At 58.2% G+C, this 25,193-nt stretch overlaps 11 protein-coding genes across 11 annotated transcripts; 2 read left to right on the top strand and 9 right to left on the bottom strand.

Annotated features, from left to right (window-relative positions):
• Positions 1-3,492: 3,492 nt before the first annotated feature.
• Positions 3,493-4,275, bottom strand: FA10DRAFT_262385 (hypothetical protein; the record flags this gene model as incomplete). Its single annotated transcript, XM_025520120.1, has 1 exon — positions 3,493-4,275. The coding sequence occupies one exon, from the start codon at positions 4,273-4,275 to the stop codon at positions 3,493-3,495; it is 783 nt and encodes a 260-aa protein (XP_025375156.1).
• Positions 4,276-4,659: 384 nt separating this feature from the next.
• FA10DRAFT_181172 (hypothetical protein) lies at positions 4,660-5,621 on the top strand. The gene has a single exon (XM_025518296.1). The coding sequence runs from the start codon at positions 4,924-4,926 to the stop codon at positions 5,527-5,529; it is 606 nt and encodes a 201-aa protein (XP_025375155.1). The 5' UTR covers positions 4,660-4,923; the 3' UTR covers positions 5,530-5,621.
• Positions 5,622-5,779: 158 nt separating this feature from the next.
• On the bottom strand, positions 5,780-6,748 carry FA10DRAFT_296821 (hypothetical protein; the record flags this gene model as incomplete). The annotated part of the gene is made up of 1 exon (XM_025524506.1): positions 5,780-6,748. A coding segment is annotated over one exon (969 nt), but the record flags the coding sequence as incomplete, so codon positions are not given.
• An 800-nt stretch (positions 6,749-7,548) lies between these two features.
• On the bottom strand, positions 7,549-8,535 carry FA10DRAFT_296819 (hypothetical protein; the record flags this gene model as incomplete). Its single annotated transcript, XM_025524505.1, has 1 exon — positions 7,549-8,535. A coding segment is annotated over one exon (987 nt), but the record flags the coding sequence as incomplete, so codon positions are not given.
• A 499-nt stretch (positions 8,536-9,034) lies between these two features.
• FA10DRAFT_244984 (major facilitator superfamily transporter) lies at positions 9,035-11,389 on the bottom strand. The gene is made up of 3 exons (XM_025519363.1): positions 10,993-11,389; positions 10,645-10,925; positions 9,035-10,563 (listed from the first exon to the last, which is right to left on the bottom strand). Exons 1-3 carry the CDS (start codon positions 11,140-11,142, stop codon positions 9,486-9,488), a joined length of 1,509 nt encoding a protein of 502 aa, XP_025375152.1. The 5' UTR covers positions 11,143-11,389; the 3' UTR covers positions 9,035-9,485.
• Positions 11,390-12,712: 1,323 nt separating this feature from the next.
• On the top strand, positions 12,713-13,437 carry FA10DRAFT_288649 (hypothetical protein; the record flags this gene model as incomplete). The annotated part of the gene is made up of 2 exons (XM_025524217.1): positions 12,713-12,776; positions 12,839-13,437. 2 exons carry the CDS (start codon positions 12,713-12,715, stop codon positions 13,435-13,437), a joined length of 663 nt encoding a protein of 220 aa, XP_025375151.1.
• Positions 13,438-13,588: 151 nt separating this feature from the next.
• Positions 13,589-15,450, bottom strand: FA10DRAFT_288648 (MFS general substrate transporter; the record flags this gene model as incomplete). Its single annotated transcript, XM_025524216.1, has 8 exons — positions 13,589-13,746; positions 13,826-13,866; positions 13,932-14,056; positions 14,123-14,202; positions 14,265-14,354; positions 14,419-14,464; positions 14,523-14,601; positions 14,666-15,450. The coding sequence occupies 8 exons, from the start codon at positions 15,448-15,450 to the stop codon at positions 13,589-13,591; spliced, it is 1,404 nt and encodes a 467-aa protein (XP_025375150.1).
• Positions 15,451-15,614: 164 nt separating this feature from the next.
• Positions 15,615-17,857, bottom strand: FA10DRAFT_281458 (hypothetical protein; the record flags this gene model as incomplete). The annotated part of the gene is made up of 2 exons (XM_025523693.1): positions 15,615-17,595; positions 17,652-17,857. 2 exons carry the CDS (start codon positions 17,855-17,857, stop codon positions 15,651-15,653), a joined length of 2,151 nt encoding a protein of 716 aa, XP_025375149.1. The 3' UTR covers positions 15,615-15,650.
• Positions 17,858-18,495: 638 nt separating this feature from the next.
• On the bottom strand, positions 18,496-19,870 carry FA10DRAFT_262378 (hypothetical protein; the record flags this gene model as incomplete). Its single annotated transcript, XM_025520119.1, has 3 exons — positions 18,496-19,099; positions 19,164-19,482; positions 19,558-19,870. The coding sequence occupies 3 exons, from the start codon at positions 19,868-19,870 to the stop codon at positions 18,496-18,498; spliced, it is 1,236 nt and encodes a 411-aa protein (XP_025375148.1).
• Positions 19,871-20,080: 210 nt separating this feature from the next.
• On the bottom strand, positions 20,081-21,778 carry FA10DRAFT_244981 (Aldo/keto reductase). The gene is made up of 2 exons (XM_025519362.1): positions 20,491-21,778; positions 20,081-20,413 (listed from the first exon to the last, which is right to left on the bottom strand). Exons 1-2 carry the CDS (start codon positions 21,389-21,391, stop codon positions 20,139-20,141), a joined length of 1,176 nt encoding a protein of 391 aa, XP_025375147.1. The 5' UTR covers positions 21,392-21,778; the 3' UTR covers positions 20,081-20,138.
• A 180-nt stretch (positions 21,779-21,958) lies between these two features.
• FA10DRAFT_255641 (PTR2-domain-containing protein) lies at positions 21,959-24,196 on the bottom strand. Its single transcript, XM_025519775.1, has 2 exons — positions 22,097-24,196; positions 21,959-21,996 (listed from the first exon to the last, which is right to left on the bottom strand). Exon 1 carries the CDS (start codon positions 24,050-24,052, stop codon positions 22,118-22,120), a length of 1,935 nt encoding a protein of 644 aa, XP_025375146.1. The 5' UTR covers positions 24,053-24,196; the 3' UTR covers positions 21,959-21,996; positions 22,097-22,117.
• Positions 24,197-25,193: the final 997 nt, after the last annotated feature.

The raw sequence follows: 25,193 nt of genomic DNA, 5'->3' as shown, positions 1-25,193 counted from the left end.
AACCTGCCTCTGACTCTTTCCCTGGGTTTCTAGGCGACGTTGCATCCGAGTCGTACTCAGCCTCCTTGCTATTCTCATGCGTGTCTGTACCCACTTTTCCGCGCGTCGTCTCATCACTGCCCTCTCCAGATGTTGCTGGCGTTGTCCTTACCTTGCTCGAGCCAGCTTTTCCTTCTGTCCGATCCTGGCCTTTGGGCGAAATGCCTTTCTCAGAGACGCGAATCCGCTTGCCGTCTGCTCCGCGCACATCGCCCCGTTTGGTCAGTGGGTTATCCTCTGCCTCGCTGTCCGGGCCGCCGGTGTCCGTGGCTGTCGAAGCCGCCGCCGCCGCCGCCGCCGCCGCCGCCGCTTTCGCTGCCTCCTCCTTCTGCGCTTTCTTTTCTTTCCTCTTCTGGCTCTTACTCTTCTCTGCCCCGCCGTCTGGGCCACCAGAGCTCGTCGCTGTCGAAGAAGCCGCTTCCGCTTTCGCTTCCTGCTCCCTTTGCTGGCTTTTCTCTTTCCTCTTCTCCCTCCCTGTCGGTTCCTTCAGCTTTTTCTGCGCATTTTCACTTGTTGCACCCCCTTGGCGATCTCGCTCTTCCTTCATAAGTAATGCTAACCTTACTTTTTCTTCGTAGAGCTCATATTGTTTTGCAGCATTGAAGTTCCCAGGATCCTGCATCGCTGTGGAAAGGTTTTTGACATCTTCGATAAGTTTCTTTTGATGTTCGGTCAGATCTTCGTCCTCCTGGGCTGTCGAAAGATGCTGGTCTATTTGTTGGCCGATTCTCAGACTATGATGTTTATGCGCCCTACCCGAACGCTTGTTGAAAAGGCCCTTCTCTGGCTCAGCAGCGGCGTCGTAGGGTGGCTTGCCGCTGATGTCCGGTTCCGCCGTGACGATCCCATCTAGATGTTCCAGCTCCCTCTTCTCTAACTTTAAGCGGTTCTCTAGACCACCGGCCGACGGATCGAATTCTTCGTCCTTGTGGCGCCACCAGTCCGGGCTCCTTGACTTGTCGCGTGTTGTCGAGCCTTGACGAGGCCTTTGCGTTGTTACAGTACTAGACTGTGCCCCAGTGTGTTTGAAGTCTTTGGCGAATATGTAGTTTCCGTTTCTAAACCAGCCTGTTGCGCTGGTCTTGGCCATGGAACCCTTGCGAGAGCTCGACGTCGATTCGGACGCACCGTCGGTCAGAGGGCTGCGTGTGTGCGTCTGCGGAGCTGGGTCGCCCACGCGGTCGTCGGGAACAGGGTCATGGGCAGCTGCGTGCCTGGGATCGGGTTGGTCGTCAGAGTGAGAGGTGGACTGGGAAGAGGTGGACTTCGGCCTCCACTCTTGTCGCTGTCGAACAGTCGGCTTCCACTCTTGTCGCTGTCGAACATTCGGCTTCCTCCTGGCTCGCTTTTCGTCATCGGGATTGTTGTCCGAGGAGCCACTGTTTAGCTGCTCCTCCCAATGGTCAGCGCGCTCGGCCCTCTTCCAAGGAGCAACGTCGGGCCTCGACGTGTCGTGTTGCTCCGTGAATGGGTCCGAGGACTCGAGCCTCTTCCTTGTAGTGGCATCGGATCTCGACATGGCCTGCCTCGTGGATGGGGCCGGGGACTTATTGCTCGTCCAGGTAGGAGCGTCAGACCTCGACATAACTTGATTCGTGGATGGGGCCGAGGACTTGTTGCTCGTCCAGGAAGGGGCGTCGGACCTTGACATGCTGTGCTGGAAGGATGGGGTCGCGAACTCGAGCTTCTTCCATGTAGGAGCGTTAGACCTCGACATAGCCTGCTCCGTGGATGGGTCCGAGGACTCGGGCTTCTTCCAAGTAGAGGCGTCGGACCTCGAACTAGTCTGCTTCGTGGATGTGGCCGAGGACTTATTGCTCGTCCAGGAAGGGGTGTCGGACCTTGACATGACCTGCTTCGTGGATAAGGTCGAGGACTTGTTGCTCGTCCAGGTAGGGGCGTCGGACCTCGACATGCCTTGCTCACTAGATGGGGCCGAGGACTTCGCGCTCCTCCATGGAGGGACGTCGGACCTCATCGGACCCTTTGGCGAATGCTGGTAAGCGTTCTCGAAGTCTTCTTCCGAAGGGAGCTCGGGATCATTGGGATTCATGGCGTTCACGGGCACCAGAACTAGACAGGCAAGCCAGCCGAGGGCGAAGAGGGAGATGTGGGGCGGAGCGCCGAGCAGCCTCATGGTGGATCAGGCGGTTTGGTTGCAGTTGGCTTGGTTGCTGAGTATGTTGTTGGGTCTTTCTTTGATCCTTGATTCTCCTCCGAACGGGCCAGCCGGTGTGGAGAGAGAGAAGAGAATGAAAAGTGTGAGTTCGTTGTGAGGAGGGGGGAGTCAAGCAGCCGGGGTGGGCCTACTCTTATACCTTTCATTGGCCCCCCAGCGAGCGATATTCCCCCTTACCCTCCACCCCTGCACCCCACTGCAAAACGTAAACACACTTTGCCTGGGAGGCACTTTTGCTGCTCAGGCAAGAGGGGCGAGAGAGAATTGCGAACGGTGCAAGCTCGGAAGGAGCTCGCTTCATAAGCATCCGAGTGAGAATCACTGCCTTCCACTCGCTTGTCATTGTTTTCTTCACTGAGTTGTCGTTGTTGTCCTCGCAGGTTCCTCCCTCTTTAGCAAACAGTGCTTGGCCCTCTACTTCTATTGCCTCCACATCCTTCTCTCCTGCGCCTCTTTACCAGTGGCTGTGATTGCTGTCGCTTGATAGACTTCTGGTAGCATCGTCAGGCAGCTCGCGTCCGACACCTTCTCTTCCTTAGTTCATAGCAGTCGTGTCAGCCAGTGGCGGCGCATGAGTGCGAGGGCCAAATCGGAGAGCGCCCCGAGCGTGACCCTCCGTCTCTCAATTCGCTGTCTTGTTTTTTTTTCTTCGGCCTTACAGGCACCGCACAAGCCCCACTTTTGTCTTGTTGGTTCGCCCAAGATGCTGCCCTTGCGCTCCAATTTCTCGTACGTACCAAGTCCATCGACCCGTAGGCTCTTGTGATGAATCAGACAGCAAACGTCCCCAAATAAAGCCCTTGGATCGGTGGTCTCGGCTACCCTTATCGGGTCCATGCGAGAACCCTGTCTCGTCCGCGTCTTCCGACTCGGCCAGTGGCAACACATTGACTCGGCCGCCTAAACGTCCTGACCGAGCCTGGGCCGAAGAGACGCATGCCCCACTCTCATTCTGGCTAAGTCTCACAGCTAGGCCACCAGTCTACAGATTCAGCTGTAATTTTCAGCCGACATATTCAGCCCAGTAATCAGCCCTGTGTTTTTTTTTCCTCCCTCTCAGCTTACTCTGAAAGAGGCTTCCAGAGGCGAACGAAGCGTCTTCGTTCAGTCTTGAAATGACACGCACGCAGAGGCAACTTTGAGATGACTGATTTCTCTCACACCACACCGGGCCTCAATACACAGATGTTTGATAGCGCAAAGACCCTTGTATCACTCATACTATGCCCCTGAAGGACACCGATTCGTGGCTCTGAGCGCTCTCGGGTACTCGATCATTTAAATTTGTCTTTGCCCTTGCTGCCCTGCTTCTTCTTCCTTCTGTCCCTGCTGCCCCTCGTCACCGATGAGGTCGAGCTGCCTTCTGCGTCAGATGAAGTTGTAGGACCCTCCAAACTTGCGGTGCTGCGAGTCTTGCGCTCTTCGTTTGCGGCTTTCTCTTCCGCATTAATCTTTGTCACTTCCTCTTTCAGCAGTTGGCCTAAAAGATAATTCTTCCTTATCACCTCGTTGCTCTTAGACTTGTCACCGGTAGCATTGCGTACCGCGAGAGCAGGGCCAAGGACATCAAAACCTGCTGCTTTCTCTTTGAACTCCTCGTCTACACTTTTTTCGCCTGATCGCTTGGACGGTGGCTCCTCAGTCTGCTCATCGACAAGGCGCTTTTCCCAGTCTCGCCCCATGAACTCATTCTCGGCTGGATAGTTGCGGAAATCTGACGTCGATTTGGCCACTCCCTCGGCCGAGCCGCTGAAGGGTGGACTTAGTTGATGTCCTGACACCCCGCGTTTGTTGGCAACAAGTGCCCTGCGAAATCCGGCGCGAGATCTGGGCCTGTCGTGGAACGCCAAGGAAGAGACAGGCGTAGAGGGGTCAGATTTTGGCGCCCCAATTTCTTGCACATTCGTCCAAGTGTTGTCTTTGTTTTGATCATCGAGCTTGCTGTCACTCCAGGAAGGTGCGTCGGTCACCTTCATTGAATTCACGGGGCAGATCAGACAGGCAAGCCAAGCGAGGGCGAAGAGGGACGTGCAGAGCGAGGCGCCGCGAAGTCTCATGGTGAATCAGAAAATGGCTGTGATTGACAGCTGGGTTATGATGTCGAGTTTGCTTTTCTTTCGGTTTTGCTTTTGTTTTTCTTGTTTCGTCTTTCTTGAAGCGGGCCAGCCGTGTTTCAAGAGAGGGAAGACAAACGTGGCTGCGTCGTGAGGGAAAGGGGGGCTTGACCAGGCTGGAAAACCTGCTCATGTACCACTTATATGGGCAGCCGGTCGTCGAGCACCTTTATCTTCGCCCCAATCACGAACCCCTGCTCCAAACACACACACACTTCGGCCTGAGGGCACTTCGACACAGGCAGGAGAAGTCTGACAAATTTGCGAACGGTCCAGCCTCGGACGAAGCTCGGCTCAAGAGCACCCGGGTAAGAAACACTGCTCTCACTCCATTTCTCACTCCATTGTCCCTGTCAACACAAGTTTGTGTTTTTTCGTGTGTTGTTGAATCTGGCGCACAAAGGAGTGCCCCGAAGATGGCCCTCCAGCCCCCTTTCTGGTTAGCATTGGTTTCCCAAATTCAGCCTATCAGGCACCGCTTCTGCCTCGCTGACGTCCGCTGCCTCGCCTCGATCGTGGTGCCTGCTCCTGCTTGTCATGTGCACACCCGCCTCGTCACTTCTGGCACCGTCTTTGGGTTCGATATTATAAATGATCATGAAAAGGTGTTCCCAGCCAGCCTCCACGGGTATGCACGTTTTTCTTGTCCTGACCGCGTCTTCCGAGTCGGCTCGTGGCATCATACTGTCAGGGTCCGGGGCGTCCTGGACGCCCCAGTACACTGTGTACTCCTTCTCCTCGCGCGGCTCTGTCTATTCTCGCTCGCCTTGTTTACCAGTCCCTACTTTTCGGGTCAACTCGCCTTGCCGAACGTCCGAAGCACGCAATCGAGAGCTGCGCAGCGCAGCAGGCTCCAACGCGCCTTCAAAGAGGCTCCCAGGCGCCCTCTCAGGCCTGTTCTTCGGAAAAATTCGGAAGACAAGCGGGCGTCGCAGAGCGACGCCTGCACTGCCTGGTCAGCTTCCTTTCTTGTACTCCGTGCCCTCTTCTCTTCGTTGCAGAGTACATCTTGATATCCGCTGTCCGCTCGGGTGCCAATTTTCTCACCATCCTGACCCGGACGCCTGGTTGACCGAGCCCTTGCCGAAGAGACGCGTACCCACTCTCACTCTGGTCAGTTTCACAGTTAGGCCGCAGCCCATAGATTCAGCCCATAGATTCAGCCCTGGATTCAGCCTGTTTCTTTTCTTATTCTGAGGACTTGCTGTCTTCTCAGCTTGTGGCCGGCAGAGGTTTGCGTACGCGACCGAAGCGACTCTGCTCAGTCTCGGAAATGGCAGACACGCAGAGATAGCATTGAGATGATATGATTCTCTCGCGCGACATCAAACCACAATACACAGACGTTTCGATAGCACCAGGAAATCTATATCACACATATTAAGCTCTTGGCCGGCTGCTCCTTCGGCTCACCGATGTGCGACTCTGAGGGTCCTCAGGTATGCGTTCAATGCTTTTTGTCTTTGCCTCTGCCACCCTGCTGCTTCTTCTTATTCTGCTTTTTGCTCTTCCTGCCCGTCGACACGGACGAGGTCGAGCTACCTTCTTCTTCATCGATTGACGTTGTAGGGCCCTCTAAACTTAAAAAGTTGCGATCTGCGCGCTCTTTGTCTGCGGTTTCAGCTCTCGCATGTTCCCCAATTTGCAATACTTCCAGTATTTGCTGTGCCTCAGCACTGAGCCTAAACGTTGCGTTGCTCTCCTCAATGTCATTGTTCTTGCCTCGAGCCAACCTAGCAAGCTTCATGGGATCCAATACTTCCATGGCCTTTCTCATTTGCTCTTCTAAATCTTCTTTGCTTTCGCCTGATCGCTTGGACGGTGGGTCGTCAGTCTGCTCGTCGACAAGGCTCTTTTCACAGTCTCGTCCCCTGGACTCTCCCTTGGCGGGGTAGTTGCGGAACCCGAACCTCGATTTGACTACACCATCGGCCGAGCCGCTGTGGGGTTGAGTCAGAGGAGTTTCTGGCACCCGGCGTTTGTTGGTAACGATCTCCCTGAAAATCCCGTCCCAGGCTTTGGGCTTGTCGAGCAAGGAAGAGACAGAAGAAGAGGTGGTAGACTTCGGCACCCACTTTTGTTGGGCATTCGTCCAAGCCTTGTCTTCGTTTCGATTATCGAGTTTGCTTTCCCAGGTTCCGATGTCTTGCTTCGTCCCGGAAACAGAAGAAACGGACTCCCTCCAGGAAGGGCTGTTGGGAATCTTCATTGCGTTCACCGAGAGTGATACGCAAACAAGCAAACAGAGGGCGAAGAGGGAGGTGTATAGTGAGGCGCTGAGAAGCCTCATGGTGAAGCAGGAGTCGGTGGCAGTTGATAGCTGGGATGCGTTGTCGAGTTTGCTCCTTTTCTTTCTTGAGGGTTGTTGTATTTTGTTTGTTGAAGCGGGCCAGCCGGTGTCAAGAGAAAGCAGACGAGAACGGGTGTTTTGTGAGTAGAAGGGGTTCGAGCAGGCTTTTTCAGCCTGTTCTTATACCTTTCTTGGGCCAGCCGTCGAGCGATTCTCTCTTTCTTCAATCCCTTAACCCTCGTGCCAAAATAAACCCAGGCTTCGGCCTGAGGCCCTTTTCGCATAAGCATGAGGGGTCAGTGAGAATCGTATTCGGTTTAACCTCGGACGAGACTCGCTTCAAGACCATCAGGGTAAGAGGCATTGCCTCTCTCTCTGTTGCCTTTGTCAATTGTTTTTTTTCGGCTGATTCAGCGCGCTTTTGAAAAGGCTCACAGGTGCGCTCTCAAGCAGGTTCCCAAGAGAAGTTTCAGAATAAAGCAGGCGTCGCTCTCTTCCCTTCGTCGCATAATATATCTTGATATCCGTTGTCCGCTCGGGTGCAAGTTTCCTCACATTACTGGCCCGGACGCCCGATTGACCGAGCCCTTGCCGACGGGACGCATACCCACTCTCACTCTTGCCAGTTTCACAATTAGGCCGCAGCCCATAGATTCAGCCCAGAATTCAGCCCGTTTCTTTACTTCTGCTGAGAACTTGCTGTCCTCTCAGCTTGTGGCCGGCAGAGATCTCCATACGCGACCGAAGTGACTCCGCTCATTCTTGGAACGGCAGACACGCAGGGGCATTTTTGAAAGACTGTATTCCCTCACATGACGTCAAACCACATGATACAGACTTTTGATAGCGCCAGGAAAATATGTCACGCACGGTACTCCCCTGACGAGATGCTTCTTTGCTTTCCGATCTGTGGCTCTGAGGGTCCCTCAGCTATGTGATCCATACTTCTTGCCTTTGCCCTTGCCACCCTGCTGCTTCTTCTTCCTCTTTTTATCCTTGTTGCCCGTCGACAGTAATGGAGTCGAGCTGTCTCCTTCATCAACGAATGACGATGTAGGGCCCTCTATACTTTCGAAGTTGCGAGTTGAGCGCTCGTCGTTTGCGGCTTTGGTCCTAGCCTCTTCGAGAATCTGCAACGCTCCCATACCTTGCTGGGCCTCACTAATGAGCCTTATCAGGTTGTTGCTCAGCACAACATCACCGAGTTTGTCGCGTACAGCCTTAGCGACTTTAAAGGCATCCACTGTATTGATCAATTCGTTGGCCTCCCTGATTATCTTGTCTGGATCTTCGTCCGCTGCCCGCTTGGACGGTGGCTCGTCAGTCTGCTCGTCGACGAGGATTTTTTCCCAGTCTCGTCCCCTGGACTCTCCCTTGGAGGGGTAGTTGCGGAACTTGAACATAAATTCGGCCACACCGTCGGCCGAGCCGCTGAAGGTTTGAGTCGGTTGACGTTCTGGCATCCAGTGTTCGTTGATGGCAATTGCCCCGCGAATTTTGTCGCTGGGTCTGGGCTTCTCCGACGAGCGGGAAACTGACGTAAAGTTGTTCGACTTGGCCACCCACTTTTGTTGGACGTTCGTCAAAGCCTTTTCTTTGTGTCGATCATGGAAATGGCTGTCCCAGGTGCCAGTGCCTCGCTTCATCCAGTAGGCAGAAGATAGAGACTCCGTCTGGGAAAGGGTGCGGGATACTTTCGTTGCGCTCACGGGGAGGGCTAGACAGGCATACCAACCGAGAGCGAAGAGGGAGATGTATAGTGAGGCGCTGAGAGTCCTCATGGTGAAACAAGAGTCGGTCGCACTTGAAAGCAGAGATATGTTGCCAAGTCTACCTTTCTTTTGGTCTGTTTTTGTTTTGTTGTATCTTGTTCTATGAAGCGGACCAGCCGATTTCAAGAGAGCAGACAAAGGTGACTGCGTTGTGAGGTGAAAGGGGGCTTGATCAGTCTGAGAAAGCCTGCTTTTGAACCTTTCTTAAGCCATAGGCCGGGCAAGTTCTCTCTTCTCCGCCCATACCGGGTTCCAGAACATATCCAGGCTTCGGCCGGCGGGCAGTTCAGTACAGGAAGGAAGGCTCATTGAGAATTGCGATCAGTTCGACCTCGGACGGAGCTCGCTCCAAGAGCATCGGCATCCGAGTCAATGCCTCTCACTCATCGCATCCTTGGCAGCCGCTCGCGGCACATGAGCGCGCGGGTCAAACAGCAGAGCGCCCCGAACATGGCCATCCGGCTCCCTTTCTGCTAAGCATTGTTGTTCAGATTCGGCTTTGCAGGGACTGCACAAGCCCCGCTTCCCTCTCGCTGACATCGGCTGCCTCGCCATGAACATGGTCTCTATCCAAATTCTCTTGTGACACAACGACCGCGTGACTGCTGGCACCGTCTTAGGAGGTGACAGCGAAAGCTTTGTCTTTTCTTGTTTGGTCTTGAAATGAGATTTTGTCTTGTCTCGTCCGTGTTTCCCGAGTCGGTCTGTGCCGTCGCGCTGACTCGGCCGCCTAGGCGACCGAGCCGTCGCCGAAGAGACGCGTGCCCACTACTCCCACTCTGGCTACGCCTTACAGGGCCTCGTTCAGCCCTCGTTTCAGCCCTCAGTGCAGCTCTCAGTGCACCCCTCAGTGCAGCCCTCAGATTGAGCCTAGGAAGTAGCCCTCGTTTTCGTTTGTGAGGGTCCGGCTTACGACCTGCCACTTCAGAGCTGAGTCTTCGCCTTGCCCACCCCAGCAGCGAATGGCGTGATGAGGAGTAGTCTCGCCCCAATGCATCTGCACTCCTCTCTCTCTCGCTCGTTGCTCATCAGTGTCGTTGCTCAATCTATGCATCTATATACAATTGTGGCTCAGTGCGACAGGTACGCCGTCACTTGTCTGCTGCCTTTTCGGCCTTTTCGGCCGTGCTCTCCTCTCGCTCTTCGCTTGACTCCTTGCTGGCTGGGAGGGCAGCGACGGCACCGTGCATGTGCTCGCTCGCCTGGCTCTCCTCGTCGGCCGCCTGGGCCTGCTTCTGGTCGACGGTGTACAGCGCCGAGGAGCCGAGACGGTACCAGAGGAGGAGAATGACGAGGCCGGCGGCAATCTGCATGCCAAACACGGTGTAGTTTCCAATAATGTACCTCGGTGAGTCGTGGCCCGCAAAGATAAAGGGCGCCGTGATGCCGCCCAGGTTGGCAAATGCAATCGTGCCGCCTGAAGCAATGGCCGTCGCCGTGCTGCCGGACACCGTCGACAGCCGGAACGCGAGAAAGGGAATCACTGCTGCGTTTGTGCAGGCGATGAGGAAGACACCAACCATGCGCGGGGCCACCTGACTCGTCGCAGCCAGGAGAATGTAGCCGAGGCCGATGAGGACGAGGCCGCCGAGGGCGTGGGTGATGCGCTCCCGCCGCTTGTCGCTCCAGATCGAGTTGGCGACAATGACGATGCAGGCAAAGACGTTGGGCGGCACCGTCATCGCCTGTCCGCGCCAGCCCTTGAAGCCGAGCGAGGAGACGAGCGTGGGCAGGAAGAAGCCCGTCGCGTTGAGGCTGTTGGTCATGAAGAAGTAGGCCAGGCTGAAGAGCCAAAAGTCGACGTTGAACACCGTCTGGCGGAGCTGGGGCCAGTCGACGGTCTTTTCGCTCGCAGACGGCGCGTGGCGGCTCAGCCTCGACACGGCCAGTGCGCGCTCCTCCTCGGTCAGGAACTTGGCCGTCTCGGGGTAGTCGGGCATCCAGAAGTAGATGCAGACAGCCATGAGGAGCGCCGGGATGGCCTCGAGGATGAAGAGCCACTGCCAGCCAAAGAGGCCGCCCTTGCCGTTGAGGAACGAGATGGCCGTCGCCAAGAGGCCGCTGAAGGCCCCTGCCACGGCAACGCTCCCGGCAAAGATGGCCATTCGCTGCGCGCGCTCCTCGGGCTTGTAGAAGAAGGTGAGGTAGTAGATGGCGCCCGGGTAGAATCTGGACCGAGCAAGGCAGACGAGAGTCAGTACCGAACACAGCGACAACGACGATGACGACGAGGCAGCACCGAGTACTCACCCGGCCTCTGCAATACCCAAGAAGATGCGGCAGGCAACCAAGCCGCCGTACGAGGTCACCGCCGCCTGGCAGGCCGTGACGATGCCCCACCCAGCCATGATGCGTGCCATGTGCTTGGACGGCGAAAAGTACTTGAGGAGAAAGTTGGAAGGGAACTCCATGATGACGTAGGGCACAAAGAAGGCGGCCACCACGACCGAGTACTTGATGCCCGAGAGGTCGACGGTGGCCGACAGGCTCGCGCCCTTGATGTCCGAGTTGAGCGTCTTGGCATTGCCGAGCTGTAGGACCCCAGTCAGCTTCCGTCTTCTCTCTCTCTCCTTTCCCCCTGCTTTGCCAGTGACTCACGTTGCTGCGGTCAATGTAGTTGAGGAGGTAGGCGACGCAGATCCAGGGCAGAATGTTGCGGTCAATCTTGCGCAGTAGCTTGCGCTCGGCCTCCTTGTCGATGGGCACGACATGGTCCTCGACGACGACGTTTGACTTGATCGCCGACATGGTGCTCTGTGCAAGAGAGGAAGAGGAAGGAAAGGAGGAAGAGACCGTGTGAAGATGCCTGGCTACATGGTCGCTGCACCCCGCCTTTTATAACGATGCCATTTCTTATCTCTCTTGTCTCGACTCTCACTAGAGGGGATGCGGCATCCCTCGTCCAATCGTCTGCGCCCGCCGTCCGTAAAATTATCGAGCGCTCGCTCCGTTTCTTCGCGATGCGGAGAGTGAAAAAGCCACACCGCAACCCGCCGTCAGCTTAGGAAAGAAAAATTAAAACGCGGCCGATTTTTTATTTTCTCTTCTTTCGCCGCGCTTTTAGGACTGACTCTTCCGCCAAGACCAAGCCAGACTCGCCGTGGCAGCTAGAGATAAGGAAGTTTTTTTTTAATATGATCTCTCTCCTCTTTTGACAGGTCCTACTTCTCTCCGGAGAGACTTTTATGCGCCTCAGACTTCACTACACAAGCCGCATTGTAGTCTTTGGTGAGCGAGATATCTCAAAAAATTCTTCCGACCTCGGGTCTCGACAGCAGGGGGAGAAGCTAGCCTTTTGACAGGGACCGAGAGATGGCCGAAAGCAGGCCTCGACTTGGGCACATCCCGTCCTTGCTCCTCCTTTGCGTCGTGGGAAAGTAAGGAGATCGATAAACAAAGCGACACTTACTACCGCAGAGAGAGTGAATGGCTTCATTGGTAAGCTGAGTCATCCTCACCCCACTCGCTCATGCGTGCATAACGAGATTCTCTGTCTGCAAACGAGTGGCCATACTACTGAGCGGGAGGTGCGGACGGTCCCCTGGCTGCATGCTTGCTCTGTGCATCGACGAGTCCTGTTGCTCTAGCCCTTGATTACAAGCAGGGGTGAAGTGGAAGCCACACTGTACATTCGTAGGCGGTCTACAGCCTCTGCGCATTATCAAGTCCAGGAGGAGCTGAAACAGAGCGCGAGGAGAGGGCGGGATCTAGAGTCGCGTGAGACAACTGTGCTCTCTACACACGAAGCTCGCCGAAGATGCAGATAGAAACAGGTACAACAGCAGACCAGGCGCGCGTTCAGTCCGCTTTCCATTCCTGCGCATCGCTTCGAGTCGTCCTCTCTGCAGCCGTCGGGTAGGTGTATCAATCACTACCCGCCGCTCGAGTCTCAGGTCTTCTACGGCAAGGAAGCAAGAATGAGATTGCGACTGGTGGACCTCGGACGTCGTCAGACGGTTCTCGGCAGACGGACCTCATGCGTGGAGCCATTCGTAGGCAGAGCGATTACGAGACCGGAGCCTCACAGTCACCTTCGGCGGCGAGCCATGAAAGGAAAATCAGATTTAGAGAAATAGAAGAGCAACAGCAGTGTAGCGCCGCTTTTTGCAGGGTCAACGCCGACTTTTGCCCTCGAAAATGTCGGAGCAGGGGCCACGTGGCACGCGTCTTGTGCACGCACGACCAGCCTGGCTCCGACCACGGCTCACGTCGGATGACGGGGAAGCTTCTGCGAGAGGCTTCGCCAGTACCGGGGCTTTGGTATATATAAATATGGTACAGAGGAGCATGTCTGTGATGGTCTGAAGCAGCCTACAGCATGGCCAAAGTCACCATCAAGCTTGAAGGGCCGCCTGTCATCAGCTCCGTAAGCTGCCTGAGAGGTGGGTCAGACTGCCCATGCTCTGAAGTAAGATGTCGAGAGCCCTGACGAGTCTCTTGACAGGCACGATAGAGGTACAGGATGAGCGACAAGATGGTACAAGTGGCCCTCAAGAGCCACAGGAGCAGCTTCAGGTCGAACTGTCTCTGACGCGGGTGCGCGAGACCTGGCAGTGCAGGCGCGACATCCTGTCCGACCCCTTCTGGGCGGTCAGCGTCGACAAGAAGAGGATTGCCACAGTCTGGTGGCCCCCCGCGCAGAATGCCAGGCAGTCACAGAAGGCTGAACGGTCACTACAAATTGAATGCCCGGGTCCACTCTCGTCAGCAAGCGAAACTCAGCACAACAGCTGCCCTACCACCTTTACGATCGACGGACCTACGCTCTCGAACCAAGGCGCACTCCGGCCGATAATGAAGAGCGTGGCGAGGGTGCAGCAGGTCGAAAAGCTGTATCTCAAGGCGACACTCGTCGAAAAGAGGCAGAAAACCTTGTTTCCCCTCCCATTTTGCTGTCGGCAGTCTTCGAAGCGCCTTTCCTCCAGCGGCGTCAGCCTCTATTCGCCTGACCTTCATTCCCACATTCAATCGGGCGCCGGCCCACCTGCCTTCTCGTCCATCGAGGGCGATCGTGTCGTTCAGATTGCTCCCCCAACCGTGTAAGCCAACATATTTGTCCTAAATATCCTCTTTCGCGTTGATGCGAAGCAATGTCATTACCGAAGCACTAGCTGTGACGACTGAATGCACAGGCGCTAGACCCGAGACAGAAGAAGAGATGGTTTGACCGTCTCTATTTCGGGCATCGCAGCATTCACGACCCGTGCGCAGTGGCCACGCTGCTTGCGACCTTGCTCCTCGCCCTGATGCGCGGGCCATAGAAGAAAAAGACAAAGGGGCAGACGGCGAGCCCGAGCGCGATGCATGCCAGCATCGTGCTTGCAATGGGTGGCGACAGGTCCTCGTACATGCCTGTTCACCACGCCTCCTTGCTGTTCAGCCTGAAGTCACTTTGCAAGACCATGCCGAAGAATAGATCAAGGACACTTACGTGGAGCGACGAGGGTGAAGATGCCCGCGAGAAAGTTGCGCCTGTTGGTAATTTGATTACCTCGCTCAGCGCCGAGTGGCAACAAGGCATAGGACTATTAACTCACAGCCAGGACTGAGCTGCGAGCGCCGAGGCAGCGTAGATCGAGTAGGCGTCGGCGAGGTAGCTCCAGCTCGCGACATAGAGGATGAAAGTCGCCGTCGAGAACATTGTCAGGCCGACGATGGGCGCCTGGAAGCACGAAATTATCCCTCTTGAGCCATCTGAGGGCTGAACAGTCCGCAAATTGGTACTCACCACTGGCGTGATCGACGCCCGCCCAGTCCATGCATAGATGAAGAAGCCCATGGGCGCGACAACGGCCGCCACGCATGCCCCTTGCGGCCACCGTGTCAGTGAGTGTTCTAGAGAGAGAGAGAGAGAGGTAGGAGAAACTCACAGTACAGTCTGGCTTCGGGCCCAGGTTCGTCTGGCGCCGCCCTCTTGGCTGCCTTTGAATAGATCTTGTCTTGATGCAGATTGATGAGCCCTGGACGATGCTAGGCGTCAGCGCACTTTTCTTCGATGAAGCTGGGCTGATTGAAACGACTCACAGCCAAAAACACCTCCGACGGAGATGGCGAGGAGGACCGACGATTTCTGGCAGACAGATCGATGAGCAATGGACCAGGGTCAAAGAGTGCCAAACCATGCATACCTGTACTTCGCTCCAGCCATATGCCTCAAAGACGGTAGGGACCGACTCGATGATGAGGAATATGCAACCCCACAGAAATCTATTCATTCTCTCCACGACCGTCAGCCCGAGATCGCGCCAAGTGTCTCTGCTCGCTCACTCACCCGACCCAGAGGGCAAAGCACGAGACGATGGGCTCCGACACGAGCCACCAGGCGGACCTGGACAGGCTGATCCTGACGGCCTGTCCAAACCGTACCTTTTCCCTCGTTGCCGCTCCCTCCTTGTTGCCCAGCTCCGAGTCTGGCTCGGCGTCGCGACTGGAGACGGCAGGTCTCGTCTCGCAGAAAAAGAGGGCGAGGACGAGAAAGAGGCCAAAGACGACGAGGGCCCAGAGCGCATAGATCCAGCGCCACGAGATACCCGCGGCGAGGATGGCCGACGACAGTGGCGGGCCCACGCCCTGGCCGACGTAGATGGCGAGGCAGAGGATGGACATGGGCAGGCCGCGCGACCCGGCACCGTACAGGTCCGATACGGTGCCCGCCGTCGTTGAGTTGCCGACGCTGGCGAAGCAGCCCTGGAGGAGGCGGGCGAGGAGCGTGGGCCAAAACGTCGGCGCAGGGACGGCGGCGGGGGGGATGCACAGGAGCGCAAAGCCAAGCGTCGAGACGAGGTAGATGCGCCGCCGACCAAGGATCTCTGAGAGGGGCGAGACGAGAAGCGGGGTGAATGCGACGCCGACGCTGAAGAAGAGGAGGTTGCCGACGAGAAACGTCGTGGGCGACACGGAGAACTCGGCCGTGACGACGGCCTGCATGGGCAGGTAGCCCGTCGTGGCAATCGAGGTCCAGCCAGAGAAGAAGCAGACGATGACAAAGTGCCGCAGCTTCTTGCGCGACGACCAGAGACGCGGGTTGTCCCCACTGGCAGCCGATGGGGTGTCCATGGCCGATGATGGCCTGGGGCAGTGGCACCTCACCGCCCTGCTTATTATATATGGCCTGCCTCGCTGCAGAGCTAGCTATCGGAGCTGGACGCGTGTGTGCATCGGAGTCGGACATGGCCGAGTGAAAAGTCATCTAGTGGCAGTACAGTACAGCATTGAATTGGGCCAGACACTATTAGAGTACAGAGGTGCAAAGAGAGTCAGGGCTCGGCAAGGAGCCCGTCGAGGTCGCTGTGGCCCAGGAACTGGGAGAGGAGGTCCGAGAGGCCGTCGTGCTCGCTGAGAAAGTCGCCCTGGAGTGTCGAGAAGCCGCTGAGGAGATCGGCAGGCTGCACGTAGCTGGCCGTCGTCTGTGCTGCTGGTGTGGTTGCTGCTGCTGTTGCTGGTGCTGGTGCTCCTGTCGATGCTTGTGCTGCTCCTAGCGTCGCCGCCGTCGTTGCTGCAGCGTCCTGCGGCTCAGCGCCCAGCAGCCTGAGGGCGTTGTCCTCGCTGAGCGGACCATGACCGACCGCGACCGACGAGGGGCCGCCCGAGGATGCACCCGAAGTGGAAGCCGAGGAGGTGCCCTCGATGCGGTCCCGCGCCACGTTGCGCAGATCCTCGATGACCTTGAAGCGCGCCGCCCAGTGGGCCGAGAGGTGTGGGCGGACTGAGGCGACGACGTCGAGGGCACGCTGCACGTCGAGGTAGGCGCTCGAGCCAGCCATTGTCGCCGGCTTGAGGGCCGCGTGGACGGCCTGGCAGATGGCGACGTCAAAGACATGGACCCAGAAGTAGCCCCAGCGGCGCGCGAGCACGGGCAGCGTCTCGCATACATCGCCGCCCAGGCCGATGAGCGCCCGGCTGCTCTCGCCGACGGCGACGACGGAGTGGACGTGGGTTGAAGCGAGCGGGTCGCCTGGCGCCTGGATCGCGCGAGCAAGCCAGGGCCGGTGCAGGTGCAGAAGTGCCTGGTGCACGTTGATGTGCAGCGTGTGGGCCTGCAGGTAGGTGTGCAGGTCGTGCGGGTGCGTGGCTGCGTCGCGTGCGACAATGTCTCCGAGCCCGTAAGGTGCAAACTTGGTGAGCCGGGGCAGCGATGCGAGCAGCTGCCGCAGCTCCGCGTCGAAGCGCAGCGCCTCGTCGTAGCGCGGGCTCGGCTGGCACAGCACCTCGGCCAGGGCGCGGTTGATGATCATCGCCAGCCTGTGCTTGGCAACGAAGTACACCGGTAACGACGCAGGCAGCGCGACGTCGACGGTGCCGCCCTGAATGTTGGTCGGCCGGCAGTAGGCCAAGCCACGGTAGGCATCCGACGAGTAGAGCTCCCAGAAGAGCACGCGGCGGCGCTGCTTCTCGGCCTCGTCGCAGCGCCGCTCGGCCGAGGCGCGGTGGAGGCCATAGCCGATGGCCCGGCGCACGGCGGCGCCCATGAGCGGGTAGAAGTCCTCGGTGTGCATGCCCCCGTCGGTGTTCATGACAAAGAGGCCGAGGAGGAGCGTCGTCTGCATGGCCGTGAGCGAGTAGCGGCGCGGCATCGTCATGTGCGATGCGTGCCAGGCGAGGCGGACAAAGTCGCGACCCAGGCCGTCCGACTCGGCCACGTCGCTGTCAAAGTGCCGTCCCAGAGCAAGTACAACAAGGAGGAGGGCGGCACGGGTGAGGCTAGCCCCTGGAGTGCCGCCATAGAAGGGATCCCAGGCCTCGGCCACGAGCTCGTCGATGGCGATTGGGCTGTACATCCACGAGACGTGGCCCACGTAGACCTGCAGGCACCGCACTGCGACTGCCCTGGGCGGCAGACGCGCTCGCACCGCCTCGAGCACCTGCTCCTCGTCCCGCGTCGGCCCCTGTCCCGGCACCGCGAGCGTGCGAAAGAGGGCGTCGTCGTCGTGATCTTCATCGGCGTCCTGCATTGTCGACTGGCCGGTGCCGATGGGCCGCCGCGGATGCAGTGGTTCTTCCTCGCCCGAGTCGGGCATGTAGTAGACGCTGTATGCGCTCGACCCCACGTACTGGCCCTCGCCTGCTCCATCCTGCCTACCTCCCAGCTGCTGTCTGCGTCCTTCTGCCCATCCTGCGCCTGCGTCCTCGCCGTACCGCTCCGAGAGGCTGGCGAGGCCCTGCGCCGCCTCGGTCACGATTGACGCCTCGTTCAAGCTCAAGCTGTCTAGCAATGTCAGCCGCGACATCACCGTTCTGCACCGCATGGCACTGCTCACCTCGGCCGCCCTCGCTGGCGCGGTCTCCGCTGGTAGGCCGAGGTCCGATGCGGGCAGAGGTGGGCCACGCTGCGCCGCTGGCAGTTGTCGCACGGCCACACGCGCGAGCAGCGCAGCTTGAGCCGCCGACACTCCTTGCATGACACGGCCTTGGATGGCGACGGCGACGGCGACGACGACGCAGGCGCGGCGCTCTGTTCATCCATTCTAGTCACCGCCCTCTTACGACGATGGCTGCCTTGCTCCTCTTGCAGTCCGACGTCCGATTGCTCGAGTGAGCGGAGAGTGCAGTAATAGAAATGCCACGTGGTTGTTTATCGGAGGGCCTATCGGACTTCCCCCGCTTACCCTCTATGCTGCGAGGCCGTACCTGCTTTACTTCATAGGGCAGATTGTAGGAGCTGGAGTATGGCACATATCACGGCTGCAGCGTGGCGAGACTCCAAGAAGAAAATCGGGCCGCTCATTGAAGAGCGTGGTACCTGTTCTTCGTGCATCTAATCGCTATATTCCTAGCTGCGTGTTATGGCGCTTTCTAGAATCAGATTGAGCTACTGCTCGTGGACAGATGGACAGGGGTATGAGAGCAAGGATACGTGAGCTGCAAGCGAGGCGGACGCAAAGATTCTAAGGCGCCTGCAAAGCGCACTGCCATCAGTCATCTATGTATCAAGCGCACTTGACCGGAGGCAAGTGCCAGTCCGGCCTGTCGCCCGTTGAGGCGGGCGCATTGGCTCGCCTTCGTTCCTCGAACTGCCTTATACGGGCGAAAGGGCTGCCGTATGTTGCCAACTGGAAGCTGAAGAGGAAGAGAAGAGGCTGCTCTCTTCTACTTTTTCGAGCGCTAGAGCGAGTGATCGTGCAGGCGCGGGGCAGCCGCCGTGCTCCTCCTCCACTCGGAAGTGCCCTTGTGCGGGAAACGAGGTGCGTGCCCCTCGCCCTCGCCTGCGCTCGACGTCGACGTAATCGACTGCACCACCTCCATTTCCTCCTCCGACTCCGCCCCGTCCCGGCTGGTGATGCCCGCTCGGTCCAAGACGGCGGCAATGATGGACTTTGACTCGGCCGGCGGCGGCGGCGGCCGGTCCCTGCTCGACGGCCGCAGCGACGTCGACGTCGAAATGTGGCGACGAGAGGAGGAGGACGACGACGACGAAGATATCTGGCTCGGCGTTGCGTCGCGGATCGAGGACCAGGTGGTGGCGAGGATGGAGAAGCAGAGAGCCATGACGACGTTGAAGAGGATGCCGTACGTGTTGGCGCGCGCGGCCGCGACCGTGGGCGTGAAAGCCGAGGCGACAATGATGATCTGGCAGATGAGCGGCGGCACAAAGCTCATCAAGACAGACTCGATGAAGAAGCGAAGGTGTCGCCAGAGGGGCGCATCGACAGCACGGCATGCCGAGCGACATTCCGGCTGCAGAGATACGCCCGTCGCAGCATCAATCCTGGGTGGTTGCGCAAGACGGTCAGCAGTGGATGGAGATAGGAGATGCAGCAGCAACAAGACACGCACCCGAGGCGTAGAGGCACGAGGCAAGCTGGAGAAAGGCGTCGACGAAGCGGATGATGGCCAGGCCGTAGGGCCCGCTCAGGTAGAAGGAGCTACCCTTGCGCTCGACGGGCAGCAGGTAGAAGTGGACGCCGTGCCAGATGGCTAGGAGCGAGGCAACGAAGCGGAGGAGGAGCGCCAGGGCAAAGGGGCCCAGGACCAGGACACGCTTGAGCGGGCGGGTGCTCCAGGCGGGGTAGAAGGCCGCAAGCTTGAACAGCAGGCTCGACTCGGCCACGAGGGGCGCAAAGAGGGAGAGGAAGCTGTTGACGACGTCGACTGCGCCCCCATCGTTTGCGAGCGACGGTCAGTGATTTCCTTCTCCCGGTTTGCAGGGAAGAGAGGCCCACTCACGCTGAGCCAGGGAGCGGTTGAGGCTGGCATCGAACGTGCCGTCGGGCTGCCGCGCCAGCCGCTCGCGGATCTCCAGGTAGCCAAAGACGAGCTTGAGGACAAAGTAGACGATGGTGCATGCAAACGCGGCCATGTGGATGCCAAACACGGGCGAGCGAAGCCGGGCGGGCGCCGACAGGAGGATGTAGGCGCCGGCGAGGAACAGCGAGACGTTGAGAAAGGCACTGCTGACGGCGGCGAGGCGGTAGGCGCTGAGCATCGTCTCCCGCGTGCCCAGCTCGCCCGTCCAGGCATCGTGGTCGTACCCTTCCATGGTGCCTAGGCGGCTTGTGCGTGCGCCAGCAGCCTGGGTGCCCACATACCAGTATTGAGTGGGGAGAGAGCCAAGGATGCCAAAGCTTTGGCGACGAACGCGTGATAGTCTTCTTCCCGCGCTCCCGACGCAACTCAAATTCAGTCAAGCAGTCGAGGTCTGGCTGCCCCGAGTCGGGAACAAACTATAATCATTACAGTACAGCACATTGCGTCATCACGTCGTTCACATTTTAAAATAGGAATGTAGAGGAGGATGTGCTGCCGCCTCATGGCAGCCGGTTGATGCTCCTCTCGGCGTGCACCCAGTCGAGCTCGCCGCACGAGGCGAGCCAGCTGCTCTGGGCCTGGTCGGCCGACTCGCGCGGGTCGTGCTTGATGTAGCTGTACGGGAAGCCGGGCTCAAACGGCGACAGCGCCTCGATGCGGGCCATCTGTGCGTCCGTCAGCCTGATGGACACGGCCGACATGTTGGACTCGAGGTGCCGCTTCTCTGTCACGCCGGCAATGGGCACGCAGTAGGGGTACTTTGCCAGGAGCCAGGCTGTTTGTCGTTCATCGTGGTCCATACATCAGCAGGGTGTTCAATATGAGGGAAGAGCAAAGGAAGAAAGAACACACCAAGAGCAAGCTGCGTGATCGAGATCTTGTCATCAAAGTCGGTCTTGACCATCTCGTCCAGGCCTGCCGAGACGCGCTTCTCGAGGTCGGTCTGCGGCGCACCGCCACGTAGCGGACCGCGGGTACGGATGCGCTCCTCGATCTCTGCCTCGGTGCGCAGCTTGCCCCTGCCCACGGCGCCCCACGGGCAGATGGCCATGCCCTCAACGCGGCACATGGGCACGATGTCGCGCTCCATGTCGCGCTGCAGAATGCTCCACAGGCCTTCGTAGACGGAGAAGGGCGCGAGGGCGTGGGCGCGCGCATAGGCGTTGGCGCTCGACACGACCCAGGCGGGCATGTCGCTTGCGCCCAGGTAGAGGACGCGGCCCGCCTGCACCTCGCGGTTGAGCGCCTGCATCATCTCCTCGACCGACGTCGTCCAGTCCCACCAGTGCACGTAGAGAATGTCGACGTAGTCGGTGCCCAGGCTCGCGAGCGTGTGGTCGAGGCTGAGCCGCAGGCTCTTTTTCGCATTGCCATTGAAGTTGGCCGAGATGTGGACGCCGGCCGCGGGGCCCTGCTGGAACTTGAACGTGCTCGTGTACTTGCTGGTGATGACGAGCTCGTCGCGGTTGCCCCGTGCGCGCATCCACGCACCGAGGATCCGCTCCGACTCGCCGTCCTGGTAGTTGTTGGCCATGTCGATGAAGTTGCCGCCCTGCGCAAAGTAGGCGTCGAGCAGCGCAAACGAGGCCGTTTCGTCGGCACCGTTGCCCATGGCGCCGCCAGCCTTGGACCAGGCGTCGCCCAGCGAGGCACCGCCGAGGCACAGCGGCGACACGCGCACGCCCGCCGTCCGACTCAGCACCCGGTGACGGTCGAGCGGCGCTCGTGCAGCAACCTTTTCAAAGTAGCTCATTGTTGTTGTTTATTTTTATGGCTTGTTGGTGAAGCCCCGGTCAGTAGGGGCAAGAGGGATGGCTTCTTATATGCGCTTCGATTCCCATCATCTTGGTGAGATCTGCCTACACTAGCTCACCTGGCTCACCGTGCCTCCACCAAAAATAAAAATAAAAATAAAAATAAAAATAAAAATCGGAGATGGCTCGGAAATAGGTCGGAGACCGTGCGGAACTCGGCATAAGTCGGGGCTGATCTGTGGACGAGGCAACGGCTGCATCCTGTGTGACTTGATGGCGCTGACGCTGGCGTCGTCCATCCATGCCTTTCCTCCAGGACGACTGCTTCTCGTGTTGACCAACCAAGAACACGGCGATCCAAGACATGATCCAGAACATGTACTCAGCACACAGTGAAAAGCATCACACAAAGGAAGCAGCGCGTTGAGAAAATAAGACCCGGAGGGTTGCATGAATGCTACCAAGACACCTAAATCATCCGGCCTGCCAATCAGTTCTCCGCCACCTTTCATGCTTGTAGTTTTGGTCACTCTCTGGATGCAGTCAGTCGCGCGAGCCAAGAAGAAAAAGAAGCGTAACAACGTGAAAAGATGATATTCGCAATCGTAAGTAATACATCAACACCAGCATCTCATCCCGCCATGTTCTTGTTCTCGGGAAGAATGAGAGACAAAAGACGAGGTGGACTGCTGAAATCCATTTTAGGACAACGGATGCCAAAACCCCTAGTTGGGCTTCTCGTCGTTGGAGGCGTGGTCGGCGTTGTGCATGTCCCACTCCTCGTGCTGCGACGAGCGCTTGGAGTGGTAGTCTGCGCTGGCCAGGTTGTTGAGGTAGTCCTCCTCCTTGTCGATGCCCCGGTAGAGGAAGCCAAAGAGGATGCCGGCAGCAAAGGAGATGCAGGCAAACGTCGTGTACATCCACACCAGCAGCGGGTTCGTGGCCAGGGGCAGGAAGGCCTGCTGGATGGCCGAGCCAATGGCGTTGGTGAAGAGGCCGACACCCATGACGAGGGAGCGCATGTTCTTGGGTGCCTTGGTGTACGCGTACTCGAGCGAGATAACCGAGGCGAACAGCTCCGACAGACCAATGAGCACATAGGGACCGACCTGGACCCAGACGCTGATGGGCGACTGGCAACCGGTGTCGCTGCTGGCATTGGTTCCGCAGGGCGACGTCGTGTAGATGTAGTGCTGGAGGACGGCAGCCCAGACCATGCTCATCGAAGCGACAATGAAACCACAGAAGATCTTCTTGAGCGCAGTGAAGTTGATGCCCATGCGACGGAAGCCGGGGTAGACGACAAATTCAAAGAAGGGGACGAGGATGAGGATGCCGAGCGGGTCCAGGTTCTGGGGAATCTCGTTGGGGACGCCGCCGAGCTTCATGGTGCCGCCCTGGGAGACGAGGTTGCCCGAGATCTGGTTGTAGACGAGCCAGTAGAAGGGGAAGAGGAGGAAGACGTAGCAGGCCTTGAATCCACGACGGACTTCTTCGACCCACTGGTCGTCGAACGTCATCCAGTTTGGCTTCATGGCACCAAGCTTGCTCGGCTTGACGTTCTCCCAGAAGTCGGGGGCGCGCATGTTGTGAACCATGGCAATCGGGTTGAGTGAGTAGCGGCCCTTCATGGCGAGGCCCAGGAGCTTGAGCGCGTTGCTCAGCACCGAGCCTGCAGGCGGGTTCTTGACGTACTTGTTGCGCGCAAAGTAGAGGACGGGGACGCAGATGAGGAAGACGATGGTGGGGATCGTGTAGGCGAGCCAGTAGCCGACGTACTTTTCCGCAAATGGCATAGCAATCTGTCCACCCAGCGCACCAATGTTGATGAGCAAGTAAAAGAAGTCGTACAGCCGGGCAGCCGTGGCAGTGGGGTCGACGATGACGCGCTCGCCCTTCTTGGTGACTTGGATGTACTGGCGCTTGGCCTTGATCTGCTCGGCAATCAGGACAGAGACGGTAGACTTGAAGAAGCCCGTGCCGACGCCATTGATGATGACACCGATGATGAAGCAGGCAAAGGCGCCGTTGAGGTCCTTGATGACCGAGGGCACGGCCGAGATGATGAAGAGGATGTGGCCCACGATGGCGATGCCGACACCGAGGCAGATGGTGTTGAATCGGCCGAGGTATGTATCGGCAATGTAGCCACCGATGAGCGGGTTGACATAGACCCAGAAGGTGTTGAACGTCGTGATGCCCGTGGCTGCCTGCTGGCCCTTGCCGTACACACCCGCCACGTCATCGGGGTGGAACGTGCGGCCGGTGGTGCTGCCGGCGGGGAGCGGGTTCTGGATCATGTTCTGGAACACCTGGGTGGTGCCGTAGTACGAGAAGCGCTCGGCGAGCTCGCAGATGCCGATCAGGAAGGCGGTCCAGGGCATGGGTGCAGCCACACGGCGCAGCGTCGCCCGGTCCTCGTCGGTGACGTTGTAGTCGAGGCCGTCCTCCTCGCTCTCGAGGGCCAGCTTCTCCTGCACGTCGGGGACAGGCACCTTTTCGCTCTTGATGGGGCCTTCGTCGGCGCGGGAGATCTCCTGCGTCGGCCTACGGTCCTCGTGGTGCAGGCCCGAGACGCGAGGAGGCATCATCTCGTGGTGCTTCATGCCGGCCTCGTCGGCCTTGGCGGCACCATAGCCGCCGAACATTGCTCCGTCCATGCTGGTCTAAGTCGTAGGCCCAAGAGGCACGCAGGGGATTGGGACAGAGGCGTAGGCAACCGGAGGGGGTAAGGGGAAAGGGGGAGAGGGAAAGGGGGAAAGGGGAACAACAAGACGAGGGAAGAAAGGGGGGAAGGTGATGGACAGGGACGTGGACGAGAAAGTGGGATGTCCTTCATATATTGCTTTGTCTAGGGTACAGGGAGGGCCAGAATATTCGCAATGTGTACCTGCGGCGAAGCGCCCCTCCTCTATCTCGCGCTCTTTCTCTCCCCTCCCCCTCTCTCTCACACACACACGCACACAACGACAGGCACAAGGTCTGGCTGGTCCAGACTTACGACTATCGGTATCTTCGCAAGAGATAGCAGAGTTTGCGTGCCCGGCTCTTTGGTCTCACGACCACTTCTTCCAGATGGGTGTAGCATTGTGGGGCACAGTGCCCTGGTCTTCCAGGGAAGGAAGGGCGAAAAAAAAAAAAAAAAAAACAGCAAGGACGGCAGATATCGGCGAGTGGGCCGAGGATTACCTTTTCATCGCAGAGTAAAGAGAAGCAAGTACGCTTCCAATTACAAAAAAAGGAGAGAGAATCAAAGCACAGAAGATTAAAAGGCAGATCCAGAGACCGATGGCACGCTACCGTGGGTTAGAGTGGCGACACCGTCGGCAACAGGCCACTTGCCGGGACAGCAAGGTCCTTTTTTTTTTTCTTTGTTTTAGTCGCTTTCCGGAATTTGAGCCGTGGCATCCGCAAGAGGCACTGAATCACTGTTTGCCGCCCCACCCTTATCATCCAAGGTACTGCTCGACTGTGTTACTGGATGCACACCGTTCTATTTTACTCTCCTCGCTGCTTTCGCCTTTGTTCCTTCTTCACCCCGTCTCCTTCCTTGCAGAGAAGTAGACTGTTTGGATGCCGCTATCTGCCTTTATCCGACGCAGTTGTCTGAGGGCCAGGCCCCTCGTCCCCTCGTCGCCTGTCTTCCGGTCCATATACAGCTAGCGGGCGCACCACCATCCAGGCACACGTCGGAGGAAGAGGAAGGGGGGAGACCTGGCGCTAGCGAGGCAGCCACACAAGATAGGAGCCAAAGTTCCGAGCAAGGCCAGGAAGACGCATCTCGAGCGGTTTTCAACCTGC

The sequence above is a fragment of the Acaromyces ingoldii genome (assembly GCF_003144295.1).
Source record: "Acaromyces ingoldii strain MCA 4198 unplaced genomic scaffold FA10scaffold_6, whole genome shotgun sequence".
NCBI classification, from domain to species: domain Eukaryota; kingdom Fungi; phylum Basidiomycota; class Exobasidiomycetes; order Exobasidiales; family Cryptobasidiaceae; genus Acaromyces; species Acaromyces ingoldii.
Note: the sequence above shows the minus strand (reverse complement) of the source record. Positions and strands in the feature narration are given on the sequence as shown.

Excerpts from the sequence above, each read along its gene's own strand:
- FA10DRAFT_181172 (XM_025518296.1), top strand. The coding sequence starts at position 4,924 with ATGATCATGAAAAGGTGTTCCCAGCCAGCCTCCACGGGTATGCACGTT.
- FA10DRAFT_244984 (XM_025519363.1), bottom strand. The coding sequence starts at position 11,142 with ATGTCGGCGATCAAGTCAAACGTCGTCGTCGAGGACCATGTCGTGCCC. Across the intron at positions 10,926-10,992 it reads ACTACATTGACCGCAGCAAC|CTCGGCAATGCCAAGACGCT; the intron begins GTGAGTCACTGG and ends GGGGTCCTACAG. Across the intron at positions 10,564-10,644 it reads TTGGGTATTGCAGAGGCCGG|ATTCTACCCGGGCGCCATCT; the intron begins GTGAGTACTCGG and ends TGCTCGGTCCAG.
- FA10DRAFT_244981 (XM_025519362.1), bottom strand. The coding sequence starts at position 21,391 with ATGAGCTACTTTGAAAAGGTTGCTGCACGAGCGCCGCTCGACCGTCAC. Across the intron at positions 20,414-20,490 it reads GATCACGCAGCTTGCTCTTG|CCTGGCTCCTGGCAAAGTAC; the intron begins GTGTGTTCTTTC and ends AACGACAAACAG.
- FA10DRAFT_255641 (XM_025519775.1), bottom strand. The coding sequence starts at position 24,052 with ATGGACGGAGCAATGTTCGGCGGCTATGGTGCCGCCAAGGCCGACGAG.